Source organism: Nicotiana tomentosiformis, chromosome 3 (assembly GCF_000390325.3).
Source record: "Nicotiana tomentosiformis chromosome 3, ASM39032v3, whole genome shotgun sequence".
NCBI lineage: Eukaryota > Viridiplantae > Streptophyta > Magnoliopsida > Solanales > Solanaceae > Nicotiana > Nicotiana tomentosiformis.
In genome coordinates, this window is record NC_090814.1 from 125,889,532 (window position 1) to 125,901,875 (window position 12,344).

At 36.9% G+C, this 12,344-nt stretch overlaps 2 protein-coding genes across 2 annotated transcripts; one reads left to right on the top strand and one right to left on the bottom strand.

Moving 5' to 3' along the window:
* Window positions 1–665: 665 nt before the first annotated feature.
* Window positions 666–3,422, bottom strand: LOC104092384 (protein SPIRAL1-like 1). Its single transcript, XM_009597978.4, has 3 exons — window positions 3,292–3,422; window positions 1,842–2,126; window positions 666–970 (listed from the first exon to the last, which is right to left on the bottom strand). The coding sequence occupies exons 2-3, from the start codon at window positions 2,097–2,099 to the stop codon at window positions 890–892; spliced, it is 339 nt and encodes a 112-aa protein (XP_009596273.1). The 5' UTR covers window positions 2,100–2,126; window positions 3,292–3,422; the 3' UTR covers window positions 666–889.
* Window positions 3,423–9,883: 6,461 nt separating this feature from the next.
* On the top strand, window positions 9,884–10,774 carry LOC138908460 (uncharacterized). The gene has a single exon (XM_070199127.1). The coding sequence runs from the start codon at window positions 9,884–9,886 to the stop codon at window positions 10,772–10,774; it is 891 nt and encodes a 296-aa protein (XP_070055228.1).
* The last annotated feature ends 1,570 nt before the right edge of the window (window positions 10,775–12,344 follow it).

A 12,344-nucleotide genomic window follows, 5' to 3' on the forward strand; every position in this document is an offset into this window, starting at 1 on the left:
CTTAATGTGAAGGTGGCCGAGGGAATTGAACCATTTTCTCTACAACCTGCATGGGAATTTCACATTTTCATTTTCCTCGGGTTTACGAATCAGGATATGTTTGGGTAAAGATCCAGTGGCAAAGAATCAATATCATCTGATACCACTGTCCTTTCACCCATATTCACTGTGGGGACAGTGATCACCATCTAAGCTAATACGTACTAGAAGCTGAAAGAAAACAAATTACAAATTTTCCAGTCTTATCGCCAAGCTGTCTTTGTAACTGTGAAGCACCAATGCTTATTAACCCTTCCTGACAATCAATTGCTGCAGTTCACCATGTTCTACTCATAAAAGAGCACTTCCTCGAGGATTTCACAATGTTATTATTCGAGTCATCTAATGACAAGAACATAATAAATTCATGCAAGGCTGATTATAGATAGCATTTCAGCGTACAATTTTTTAAGCTGAGAAATTTTCATTAATTTAAAATGGTTTCCGTAGTAATTATAATGCCATTCACTGAATTACCACTCTGAATATTTTCAGTTGTAGATATCATAATATCGCTAAAACATTTTTACAATGAGGAGAGCAATTGTTGCAGTATCATGCATGTTCATAATCATTTTAGCAAAACGTTGAGTTTTTTTGAAAATAATTGCATCCTAACACAACAGTAGCACGAACTAAAACTTGATTTCTGTAAGCATGCATTGGGGATTGTTCACAGTTGAAGCTTGTCCGGTTGAATCCCAACGGTGAGTAGGAAAGGATTATCATATTACAATTGGATCATCCAAATGCCGACACTGTATTCCCAGACACAAAACAAACCAACACACAGTAACAGCAGTCTCATCATTTTTCATGAAAACACAGTTTCATCTTTGGACAGAAGGAATTAGTTTTTGCCATCGCCAAACAAGTAACCCAGGGAAGATCCACCACCAGGGGCGGCATGCACTTTGGTAGATGGGCGATCCTGGAAAGAGACAAGATTCAAACATTTAATTGACAAGATAATATCACCCTGTGAACTAGACAAGAAAAAGGGAATATGATGCGACAGAATTAGCAATGCAAGAAGCTGATGCTACTGAGCTAGATGAAAATGGAAAAAATATCTGCAGAAGAGGATAGTCCCGTCCTCAAATTCCCCTCCTGAAGTGCTACAAAACTTGGGCAGCAGCAATTGACACAAGGGTCATGTGACAGAATCAAGAATGCAAGAAGCATGTAATACTGAACTAAATAGCAGACGGAAAAGAACTTCCTTCATAAAGAAGAAAAAGATGCTTTATCCTCAATTACCTCCCGAAAATGGCAAACGGTAATAAAGGAACCTATCATGTTAATTGCTTCAATTCAGTGTGGTCACAAGGGTGGTCAACTGACCACCCCTTGTCGAAAAATTACACTGTGTATATAGGTAAAATATTACATTTTAGAGGTATATAACACATATTGAACGCCCTTTGTCGAGAATTTTTTTTCACTTCTTTCAAAATTTGAATACCCTTGGGAAAATTCCTAGCTTCGCCACTGCTTCAATTGACCTACTTGGAAAGTAGAAGTGCTTCTACTGAAGCAGCAAGAAACGAAGGGGTGACAGAATTAAGAATGTAAGAAGCATATAGTACTGAACTAAACAGAGAATGGAAAAGAATTTTCTTCATAAAAGCACTGCTTCCATGTCAAACTCACCTTCTGAAAGCAGTCATTTCAAAAACTATTTTATTTGATCAAAGCCATGAGGTGAATCATAAAGAAAGAAACCAATAAGTAGGAGGGGATAAGTAATCTGCAAGGAAATGCTAAAACCTACTTTGAGAGAAAAATGATTTGGATCATACCGTGAGGAAATTCCCAGTGTTTTGTCCATCTGCGCGGAAATAGTTATTGGTGTTGCTCCCCTGGATGCCAGCTGGAATCTGCTTATTAGCATTTGCAGCTGTTGCAGCTGCAGTAGTTTTCTGTGGATCACTTGTAGTTGCTCCCTGATTCTGTGGAGCTTCTACCTTGGTGACAGCAGGTTTTGGAGCCTCACCGTCTCCAAAGAGGTAACCCAAGGAACTCTGTCCTCCACCGCTACTGACTCCACGACGACCCATGATCTCTCAACTTTTAAATGCTAAATTCTGCTCAAAGCAGCAGCACACATTCTCAGAAACGATTGTAAAACATTGTAACCAAAACTTCTGAAGTACAAATAAGCTCTATGACCCACTCCAATGTACCTCATAAAGATGAACCATAATATGGGTGTCTGTGACATGTAAACTAAAGTAACAGAATCACATAAGGGGCTTTAGCATATAACTTCTCTTTCCAATGAACCACCTTATAAGAAACTAAGCAATTCTATTAAGAAATCACAGACAATTCAAAACTTGGTAAGACATGACTACAATTAAGGATATCATCAAAACTAGTACGGCATAAATATTGTAAATATATATACAGAAGTTTGCCCTATTATGACCCATGTAGATTACTAGATGCATGATAATGAAATAGCTGTAGACATAGAACTCATATCTATCTGAATCTATGAACTTCGAATTGTAGCTTTTGTATCCATTCAGACCAAATTGACTCGTCCATCTACCTAAACCAGATAACATCACTCAATTAGGAAGCAAACTTCCAACCAAGGAAATCAAGTCTTACACCAAAAATTTAGGCATAAACACAAATTTCCAGCACATTACCGCATTGCAGATTGCAAAAACAACATCTGATTACAGGAAATGCAAGTTTAGTCATTGTTAAATCATCCAGAACCAGAAAACATACTGATAAATGAAATAATAGCAATAACTGTCAGGAATGTCAAATTTGATTTATTCTGTCAAGTTTATCAGTTTCTTCTATTAATTCCTTTAAATTAATTTTTGGAATTTCATCTGAACGAAACCCTGAGAGTGACATGAAAAGCCAGCCAGCAATGCACATTCACACACATATATTATATAAGTGCATGATAATGAATAGTTAATACATTTAAAACTAACAATAACGCGAGATGATGAACAGTTTATAACGAGCTCCATGGATGAAAATCTACCGACAAGCAATCATAATTCATAAATCGCTAAAATCGCTAAAAATTAAAACTCGCCATCGCAGCAGCATTCTAAACTCAGATCTGAAACCACGAAATTTTTTATAAAATAAAACGAATGATGCGTATATAAATGTTAAACCAAAACGCCGATCCAGATGAAGACGATCGACAACAAAATGAGATTCAACTTTTAAAAAAGAGATTCAAACGGAGTAGCAAAAAGAGAGAGCAGGTACCTGAGTAGTAGGGATCAGATCTGTGGAGAGAAGAAACGGAGAAATTACCCTGAAAAGGCAGTAGGGCTTTTTATAGGTACGACTAAAGTCTATAGTGGGTGCCTGGACAGGACTGTAGTGCAAATAATAACGGGATAATGGGAGGTCGGTTTTGTAAATTTTTTAATTTTCTTTTTGACCCCTGTCTTTTTAGCTTTGTCTGGTTCACGTGGTTACTCTTTTATGATTAAATTACTAGTTGTAAATGCACTAGATAAAGTGATTGGTGAATTTGTCGAACCCGTGAACAATTTGAAATGAGACAAATGTTATCTTCCGTAGCTTTTGACCAAACTTATTTGAAAAGTATTTATTTTAATGTATTTTTTAGTGAGAAGTAATTTATATTTGATTAATTAATTTAAAAAATATTTTTAAGCAACAATTAATGTTTCGTCGAACTTTTAAAAAGTATTTTTATTTGTATTTTTCTCAAAAGTGTTTTTCAAAGAAATATTTTAGAAAGAAGCTATTTTTTCTGTTTTTCAAAAATTGTTTCTGCTTATACTCAAAAGATTTTTTTTTTCCTTCTAAAAATTTGACCAATTACTTTAACTTTAAAAAAAATCACTTTTGGCCAGAGGTGGAGCCAGGATTTGAATATTACGGGTTCGGGGTTCTAACTTATTTAAGTTAATGAGTTCTAAATTAACAATTTATATTATATTCTATGAATTTTTTAAAATAAATATAAAATTTGGACCAAAATTACTATTAGACCAAATTGGCAAGGCTTATGCTAGCTCCACCCCTGCTTTTGGCAACATAAAAAAACACTGTTGTCTAAAAAAATAAAAAACAAACAGGCTATTAGTCTCAAAAGACATTTTTCTAACATCATTTAAGCCCAACAGAACCCCCAAAACATCTGAGCCCAACTCTCTCTCTCTCTCTCTCCCGTGTTGAGTTTCTCAGCCCTTCAAAATCCTCCCACCATTCTTGTTTTCTTTTACAGTGAAAAAATCAAATGGGAAGATTTCAAATTGAGTTCTAGAATGTTTTTAGCCGCAAATTTAACCCTCCATGGTCATAGAAAGTCAAAGCGGGACGTTTATTAAATACAAGCAAAAAAGTAAAAGGAGTAATATATAATTTGAAAAAAAGTTAATCTACTAATAATGACTCGCATTAATTTTTGTAATAGAGAAAATTCCAAGTACTGGTAGGCCGTAACACATGGTTCAAAACGCGGTAACTTACACATTTTTTTGATGTATAGTATGTAAATTTTTTAACCTTATGTTTAATTCGACATTGCTGTGAATTCGACCCTTTCTGCATTTTTATTTGCTTAAGCTCGCCTTTTTTTTGTTTGGTACCTTTCTTTTTTCTGAAGACATTTTAATTCTATACTACAAATGGCATTAAACTTGTAGATGAATCTTGATTTAAAAAGGAAAAATGGATTCTCAATGCACCCATTCATCAGATATTTTTTTTATTCAGTGCACTCATTCATTAGAAAAAAATATTTGCTTCTTCAAAATTTGAACACTTTCAACGAAATATTTGGTTATGGCATTGAGTCTCTCTACTGGTTTCTCTGTTGTTGGTAGAGGAGAAGCAAGCTTATTATTTTGAAGAAGCTCAATAGGTTATGGGAGAATAATGGTGACAAAATAGTTAAAAGAAAACAGTTATTCACCCATATTATTTATTAAAAATGGATTAGATAATTAATGAACTTTTTAAAAACGTGTCAAATATGGATAAGAACCATATTATCCACTTATAAAATAAATAACCAATGGATAACTAATGTGTTTAACTTTTATATTTGTAAAACCTCAAATTGGGTTCCTCAAGTTTGAGAGATTAGGAATTCTCCCAAAAGTGATCATATTCAAGAAGTCATTGATAATATAAATATCTATATTATCTGCCGATTAACTCATTTTTTATCCATATTAAATATGGGTCGGGTCAAATAATTGATCCGTTTTGCATTACCTGTTTGTAACCTGACCCATATCCGACTCGACCAGCCCGTTTACCACCCGTATGGGAGAAATTTGAACCAGGACTTCCCTGGGAGGGGTGAATATGATGAGCCAAACACCCTTATGTTGGACGATTGTCCTCACAAAGCCTTGTGTAATTCAGTGAATTTTAATTCTTTCCTTGTTATTGGGAACCTTGCTCCATGTCCGGGGTGGAGCTAGCCTTGGATTCGATCGAACCCAATAGTTTTGGTTCAAATTCAATATTTGTATTATATTAATATTTACTGTATTAAATATGTACAAATTATTAATTTAGAACTCAATAACTTAAAAAAATTAGAATTCTGAACTCATAAGCTTCAAAATCTGGCTCTGCCTCTATCCATGTCCACAAAGTATATAGTGTGATTTTCCATTGTGTTTTCTTATTTCCAGCCAAACTAGGGTCGGGCATAATATAGACCGAACCGACAATTTCGATTTATTCGATTTTTTGATCAGTTAGCAGTTTATAATTTTGTAAAACTTAGTGTTCGGTTTGGTAATCGGTTTTGGGGTTGAGGTACCAAATTTTTTTTGTAAATATGCTGCTATGCTTAACTCGTTATGCAGAAAGCAGGTTTGTTAGCTTGTGTGAGCTTCCATCCTATTATCCCTAAATAGACGGTTCAGTTTAATTTATGTAGTACTGGAGAGATAAAGAAGGTAATTAGACGATAATGTGTAATTAGGGACAAAGAAAGCCGTGTTTTTTTCTTCATTTGGTTAACTTTGACATCAAAAGTAAGAAATAAGTTGAAATACTAGGAATTTGACTATGATGTGCCTCATAAGAAATGACAATTATATTGTCATGCGAAATTGAATAGAAAAATTAAGGTAATCTTTAATACCTGAAACTTGATTTTTAGTAGAGGAAAACACCAAAGGACGGAGCCAAAACCGATCGAACTAAATAAAAAACTAACGCGAAAAAATCGTATTTATATTGGTTCGGTTTTCGGTACATCAAATCAATAACCGAAAGTTGAATAAATTGAACTGAACTTCGTGAAAACTGAACCGCACCGATCGACACCCACCCCTAAGTCAAACTCAGTAATACGAGTGAGTTTTAAACATGAAATTCCATGATTTTTCTCTATTTTGTTAATCACTAGGCCACACATTTAGATGCATCACAATGAAGGTTATCTTTGCTTGATTCCACTTTCTTTTCAGTCCCATTGAATCCATTTTGTAAAAATGCCAAAAACTAAAGTAGGCAGCTATACATTTCCTCTGGCATCCTCCTTTTTGTGCTTCCCTTTTTTTTTCCCCTTTTGTGAAGAAGAGTGGAGGGGTTAGGTTAGGGGTTAGGAGAGGGTTTGGGGGTAGTTAATAGGCATTGGTGATACTTGCACCTTAAATTCCAGACTGGTGCCCTGTTACCAGCAAAGCAAAGCTGCAATAATGGCTGACAAAATAGTAGCTAATGTTTTGCCCCTTTGAATTCAAGATTTAGTTCCTCACCTTCCTCGTCACTGTCAACATCACAATCTCTCTCTTTATTTTCTAATGAGCTAGGGTAGTTAGAATTTATTTGTCCTAGCCCAATCTAATAACTTAACCCCTTATAACAGTATGACTTATTCAACTCTTAATTATACTCTCTCACCTCACTTTTACTTGTCATGTATACTAAAGATAAATTTTCATTTTTATTTGTCACTTTAATCAAGAGAAGATAAAAAAAATTTTCCTATTATACCCACAATATTTATTACTAATTTCAAATTATTTTCTCAAATCCGATAAAATATACATTAATTAATATGGGTATCATGATAAATTATGCACTTCATTTATTATTTCTTAAGATATGTGAAAGTCAAAACGTGACAAGTAAAAGTGAACGGATAGAGTATATATATATATATATATATATATATATATATATATATATATATATATATATATATATATATATATATATTTCAAGAAGCTCCAACTCATGCTCTTATTATATTTCATTATTAAGAACCTAGCGTAACATTATACCTATACCAACCCCATATGCTTGCATGTGCCTTAACCAACTTTAGAATTGCTTTATTGTTATCATTATTTTCTTCCCACCTGCACCAAAAAATAAATAAATAAAGGAAATAAACTTTAAACTTATTTGTATAATGCTGACAACAAATTGAGCCCAAAATTATAATGCAATCAACAAAATATTGGTCGACGTGGTCCATGGTTGGGTCCTTTTGACAGCTATGACAATCCCAATCTATTCTAAGTTTTGGATAGTGTAAATGAGCGTTTGTGGTTAAGATGGGATAATATTTTTAGGTGCCTTGTCCTTCATCCAACCAACTAATCACTAATGAAGTTATTAGGTGACTAAGTACAATCAACCTGTCCATGTGCTTTAGATTTGAGAATTTATTTTATGATCTGGCAAAGCTTAATTGCATTCATCTGTATTTTTCCATCCAAAATCTTCCCTCATCTACTATATTTCTTTTCAACCGTCAAATCTGTTTTTTAATTAGCAGCAATATGTAACCACAAAATCCTTATTTCCTCGACTGCTTGGTCCCTAATGTCACGGGCTATAGTAACTTTAGGTTGTCAATTTTAAGCAAACAAGCTAGTTGCTTTCACAATGACAACAAAAGGTGATGCATGTGTATTACAATTTAATGGAAGTTCCACAAAAAGATAAAATTTTCTTGCTTACTGAATTACATTTATTAGATCTACATGACCCCCTTTTGATTACCTAAAAGGTAAACAAAATCCAGTTTTTTATAAAAAGTGGATGTTGATGATATACTTAAACTATTCTCCAACAATAATATATACGTTTAGAAGTTTGGTATTCCAAAGCAAAAAGCAAAAGGTAGGATTTACTTTTACTTTATAAGAAACAGCCAAAAGTTTAGTAGAGTAACTTTTGCTTCTTTCTTCCTCCGATGTTTAATATCCGTTTTGGGCTTGACTAATTTGGATCCGCGCCCGAAAATTCTACTCTGTGATGCTAGTAAGGTAACTTTTGCTTTCAAGATTATGTCACTTGGGAAAAGAATTAATTAGTAACCTTTATCTTTTCTTCCTTTGTTGGAAGAAAAATGACATAAAGCTATGTAAGGATATCAATTTGTAGACGATCGAAACTCGGTTCGCTTATTGTGTGACCAATCAACATTGAAACGTGACAGAATAAAGTTCTTTCTCGGGTTATATATCGAACCAAGGAGGCGAAGTCAAATCATTGAGCTCGTGACTCTGGGACCGAACAAAATTGAGACCAAACAAGATCGAGGGAAATTTGCCGAGCCGAATAACAGAAGGCCGAAATATCCATGATCGGTTGGGGATTACGGCGAAAATCCCGGCACGTATCAAGGAGAGGCCGATTAATTAGCAAATCATGAGATTTTTTTACCTTATATAGAATTGTTTCAAGAGTAGGACTCCTTTACTATAAAATGAGGGTCTGATCATTTGTAAGGGACATTACAATACACAGCACAAAGAAATATACTGTCATTTCTAATTTTTATCATCTTGTTATTATGTTCATACATAAGTTGAATCATTTCTTGGTTCGAGGGTGATCGAACTCGAAGGCCAAGGTTGTCCGTTTCGTATAGTTTGCATTTATTCTTTTATCGTCAATTTCAATACCAATCTGTTTTCTTAATTTGTATCAAGTTGTATCAAGTATTCTTAAAACCGCATATAAATTCAATTGTTATCCGATTTTGAGGGTAAACAGTTTGGCGCCCACTGTGGAGCTAAGGATAATAGTGATTATATGGTACAAACTTTCATAACACACACTATTTTACACTTGTCCTTTGGAGTATCTTTGATTCCAGGACCAAAATGTTAAACTCTCAGTCAGCATCCCTACAGGGAAAGGCGTACCTCCGGTTGGCCCTGATGGAGTCCCTGTTATAGATCCAATCGACGTCAGCTCGCATGTAGCCATCAACGCAAATTTGGTCGTTGATCCCGAGGGCAGCGTCCGTAGGGATGTTCGATCAGCCGCTCAAAGCACACATGGCAACGAAGAGGGCAGGATTAGCCTGCGGGTGATCTTCGAAATATTGCAGGCTCAACAGGCAGCAATAGCCCAGCTTCAAAACTAGAATCACCCACCGAGCAGGATCGAGCCCGAACCGTCCCAGGAAGTTGTTCACAAGGTTGAATCAGCTTCAAGGAAATCGAGCGAGAAAAAATCGGGGGCTGATCCTGCAATCATGAAAATGTTCGAAGAACTGACAATACGAATTGAGTCGGGGGAAAAGAAGATCGAGGCAAATGACAAGAAGGTGAAAACTTACAACTCCAGGGTCGATCAAATCCTGGGGGCACCGCCAATATTGAAGGGTTTGGATTTCAAAAAGTTCATGCAAAAACCTTTCCCCTCCAGCGCTGCTCCCAAACCGAATCCCAAGAAGTTCCACATGCCCGAGATTCCTAAATACAATGGAACGACAGACTCGAACGAGCATGTCACCTCTTACACATGTGCTATCAAAGGGAACGATCTAGAGGATAACGAGATCGAATCTGTCTTGCTAAAGTAAGTTGGAGAAACCCTGTCGAAGGGAGTTATGATATGGTACCACAATTTACCACCTAATTCTATTGACTCATTTGCTATGCTTGCAGATTCTTTTGTAAAAGCACACGTTGGGGCCATCAGGGTTGAAGCTAGGAAGTCGTACCTTTTCAACGTAAGGCAGAAGGATAACGAAATGCTCAGAGAATTTGTGTCTCGATTCCAAATGGAACGAATGAACCTGCCACCGGTCGCCAATGATTGGATCGTTCAAGCTTTCACCCAAGGACTCAATGTTCGAAGCTCAGTGGCTTCGCATCAGTTGAAACAAAATTTGATTGAATACCCAGCTTTTACTTGGGCCGATGTGCATAATCGATATCAATCGAAGATCAGGGTCGAAGATGGCCAACTAAGGGCTCCTTCCGGGTCTGTTTATCCTATTATACCCGTTGATATACTCAAGAGGGACAGTGACCGAGAACCGAGATTAAACAGAGATCGATACCAGCCATACAATGGAGATCGTAGGAGCAGCGGATCTGGGCGAAATCCTGTACGAAATGAAAGGAGAAGTGATCGAGGCCAGAGCTCTCGAGGGCTCATGAGCAAGAACGACTTTGACAAGCCTATCGGATCTAAAAAAGCACCACGATTATCAGAATACAACTTTAATATTGATGCAGCCGCCATCGTATCGGCTATCAGACGCATCAAAGATACCAAATGTCCTCGACCTTTACATACTTATCCAACCCAAAGAGATTCCAACAAAATGTGCAAATATCATGGCACCTATAGCCACAGAACGGAAGATTGTCGACAATTGAGAGAAGAAATAGCCCGGTTATTCAACAATAGGTACTTTTGGGAGTTTCTAAGTGACCAAGCGAAGAATCATTTTAGAAACAGTGACTCCAATAAACAAAACGAGCAAGAATAACCTCAACATGTCATTCATATGATCATCGGAGGGGTCAATGTTCCCCAAGGTCTGATGTTAAAGCGCGCCAAAGTATCAATCACGAGGGAGAAACGAACTCGAGATTACATACCAGAAGGAACTCTATCTTTCAACAACAAGGATACAAAAGGAATCATGCAGCCCCATAATGATGCATTGGTAATATTTGTACTCATGAATAAAACTCGAGTTAAACGTGTGTTAATTGATCTAGTAGTTCAGCCAACATCATTCGGTCGAGGGTCGTAGAACAACTCGGCCTACAGGACCAAATCGTGCTCGCGGCCCGAGTATTAAACGGATTCAATATGGCTGGTAAAACTACTAAGGGAGAAATAACGTTACCGGTGAACGCAGCCGGAACCATTCAGGAGATCAAGTTTTACGTGACCGAAGGGGACATGAGATATAACGCCCTGTTCGGGAGGCCACGAATTCACAATATGAGGGTTGCGTCCTCGACCTTTCACCAGGTATTAAAATTCCCAACACCAGAGGGGATTAAACGATCTACGGGGAGTAGCCCACAGCGAAGAAAATGTTTGCCGTCGATGAAGTAATTCCAATAGCAACACTCTCATCTACAGAGGGGTCAGATTCGAAAGCAAAACAGGAAGCCAAATAGCAATCACCGACCTCGACCCAACTGGATAAGCAGGGGACTGACAAAGACGGTGATTATGGGGTTCCTCGATCCTTCATAGTCCCTAATGATTCCGACACTACAAAATCAACGGTCGAAGAGCTGGAGTAGGTCATACTGATCGAACATCTGCCCAATCGAAAGGTATGCCTGAGCACGGGGTTAACTCCCGAGCTTAGGAAAAAACTCATTCAATTTCTTATAGCTAATATGTATTATTTTTCTTGGTCCCATATCGACATGACATGGATCCCACCGGATATTACCACTCATAAACTGAGCCTGGACCCAAAATTCCATCCGGTGAAGCAGAAGAGGAGACCACAGTCCGAGATCAAGCATGCCTTCATCAAGGACGAGGTAACTAAACTCCTTAAAATAGAGTTCACCCGGGAAGTCAAATACCCGGAATGGCTAGCAAACATAATAGTAGTCCCTAAAAAAGGGAACAAACTAAGAATGTGTGTGAATTACAAGGACTTAAATAAGGCGTGCCCCAAGGACTCTTTCCCTTTTGCCTAACATCGATCGCATGATTGATACCACGGCCGGCCACGAGATCCTTAGTTTTCTCGATGCCTACTCCGGGTATAACTAAATACGAATGAACCCGAATGATCAGGAAAAAACCTCCTTCATCACTAAGTATGGCACGTATTGCTATAACGTAATGTCATTTAGATTAAAAATGCGGGTGCCACTTACCAACGCCTAGTAAACCGGATGTTCAAAGAACAAATATATGGAAGTTTACATTGACGATATGTTAGTTAAGTCCCTGCGAGCAGAGGACCATTTAAAGCATTTGCAGGAAACCTTTAGTATATTGAAGAAGTACAACATGAAGCTGAATCCGAAAAAATACGCGTTCGGAGTCGGATCAGGTAAATTTCTCGGATTCATGGT

Coding starts and splice junctions, on each gene's coding strand:
- LOC104092384 (XM_009597978.4), bottom strand. CDS start 2,099: ATGGGTCGTCGTGGAGTCAGTAGCGGTGGAGGACAGAGTTCCTTGGGT. Junction 971..1,841: donor ACACTGGGAATTTCCTCACG/GTATGATCCAAA, acceptor GTCTCTTTCCAG/GATCGCCCATCTACCAAAGT.
- LOC138908460 (XM_070199127.1), top strand. CDS start 9,884: ATGATATGGTACCACAATTTACCACCTAATTCTATTGACTCATTTGCT.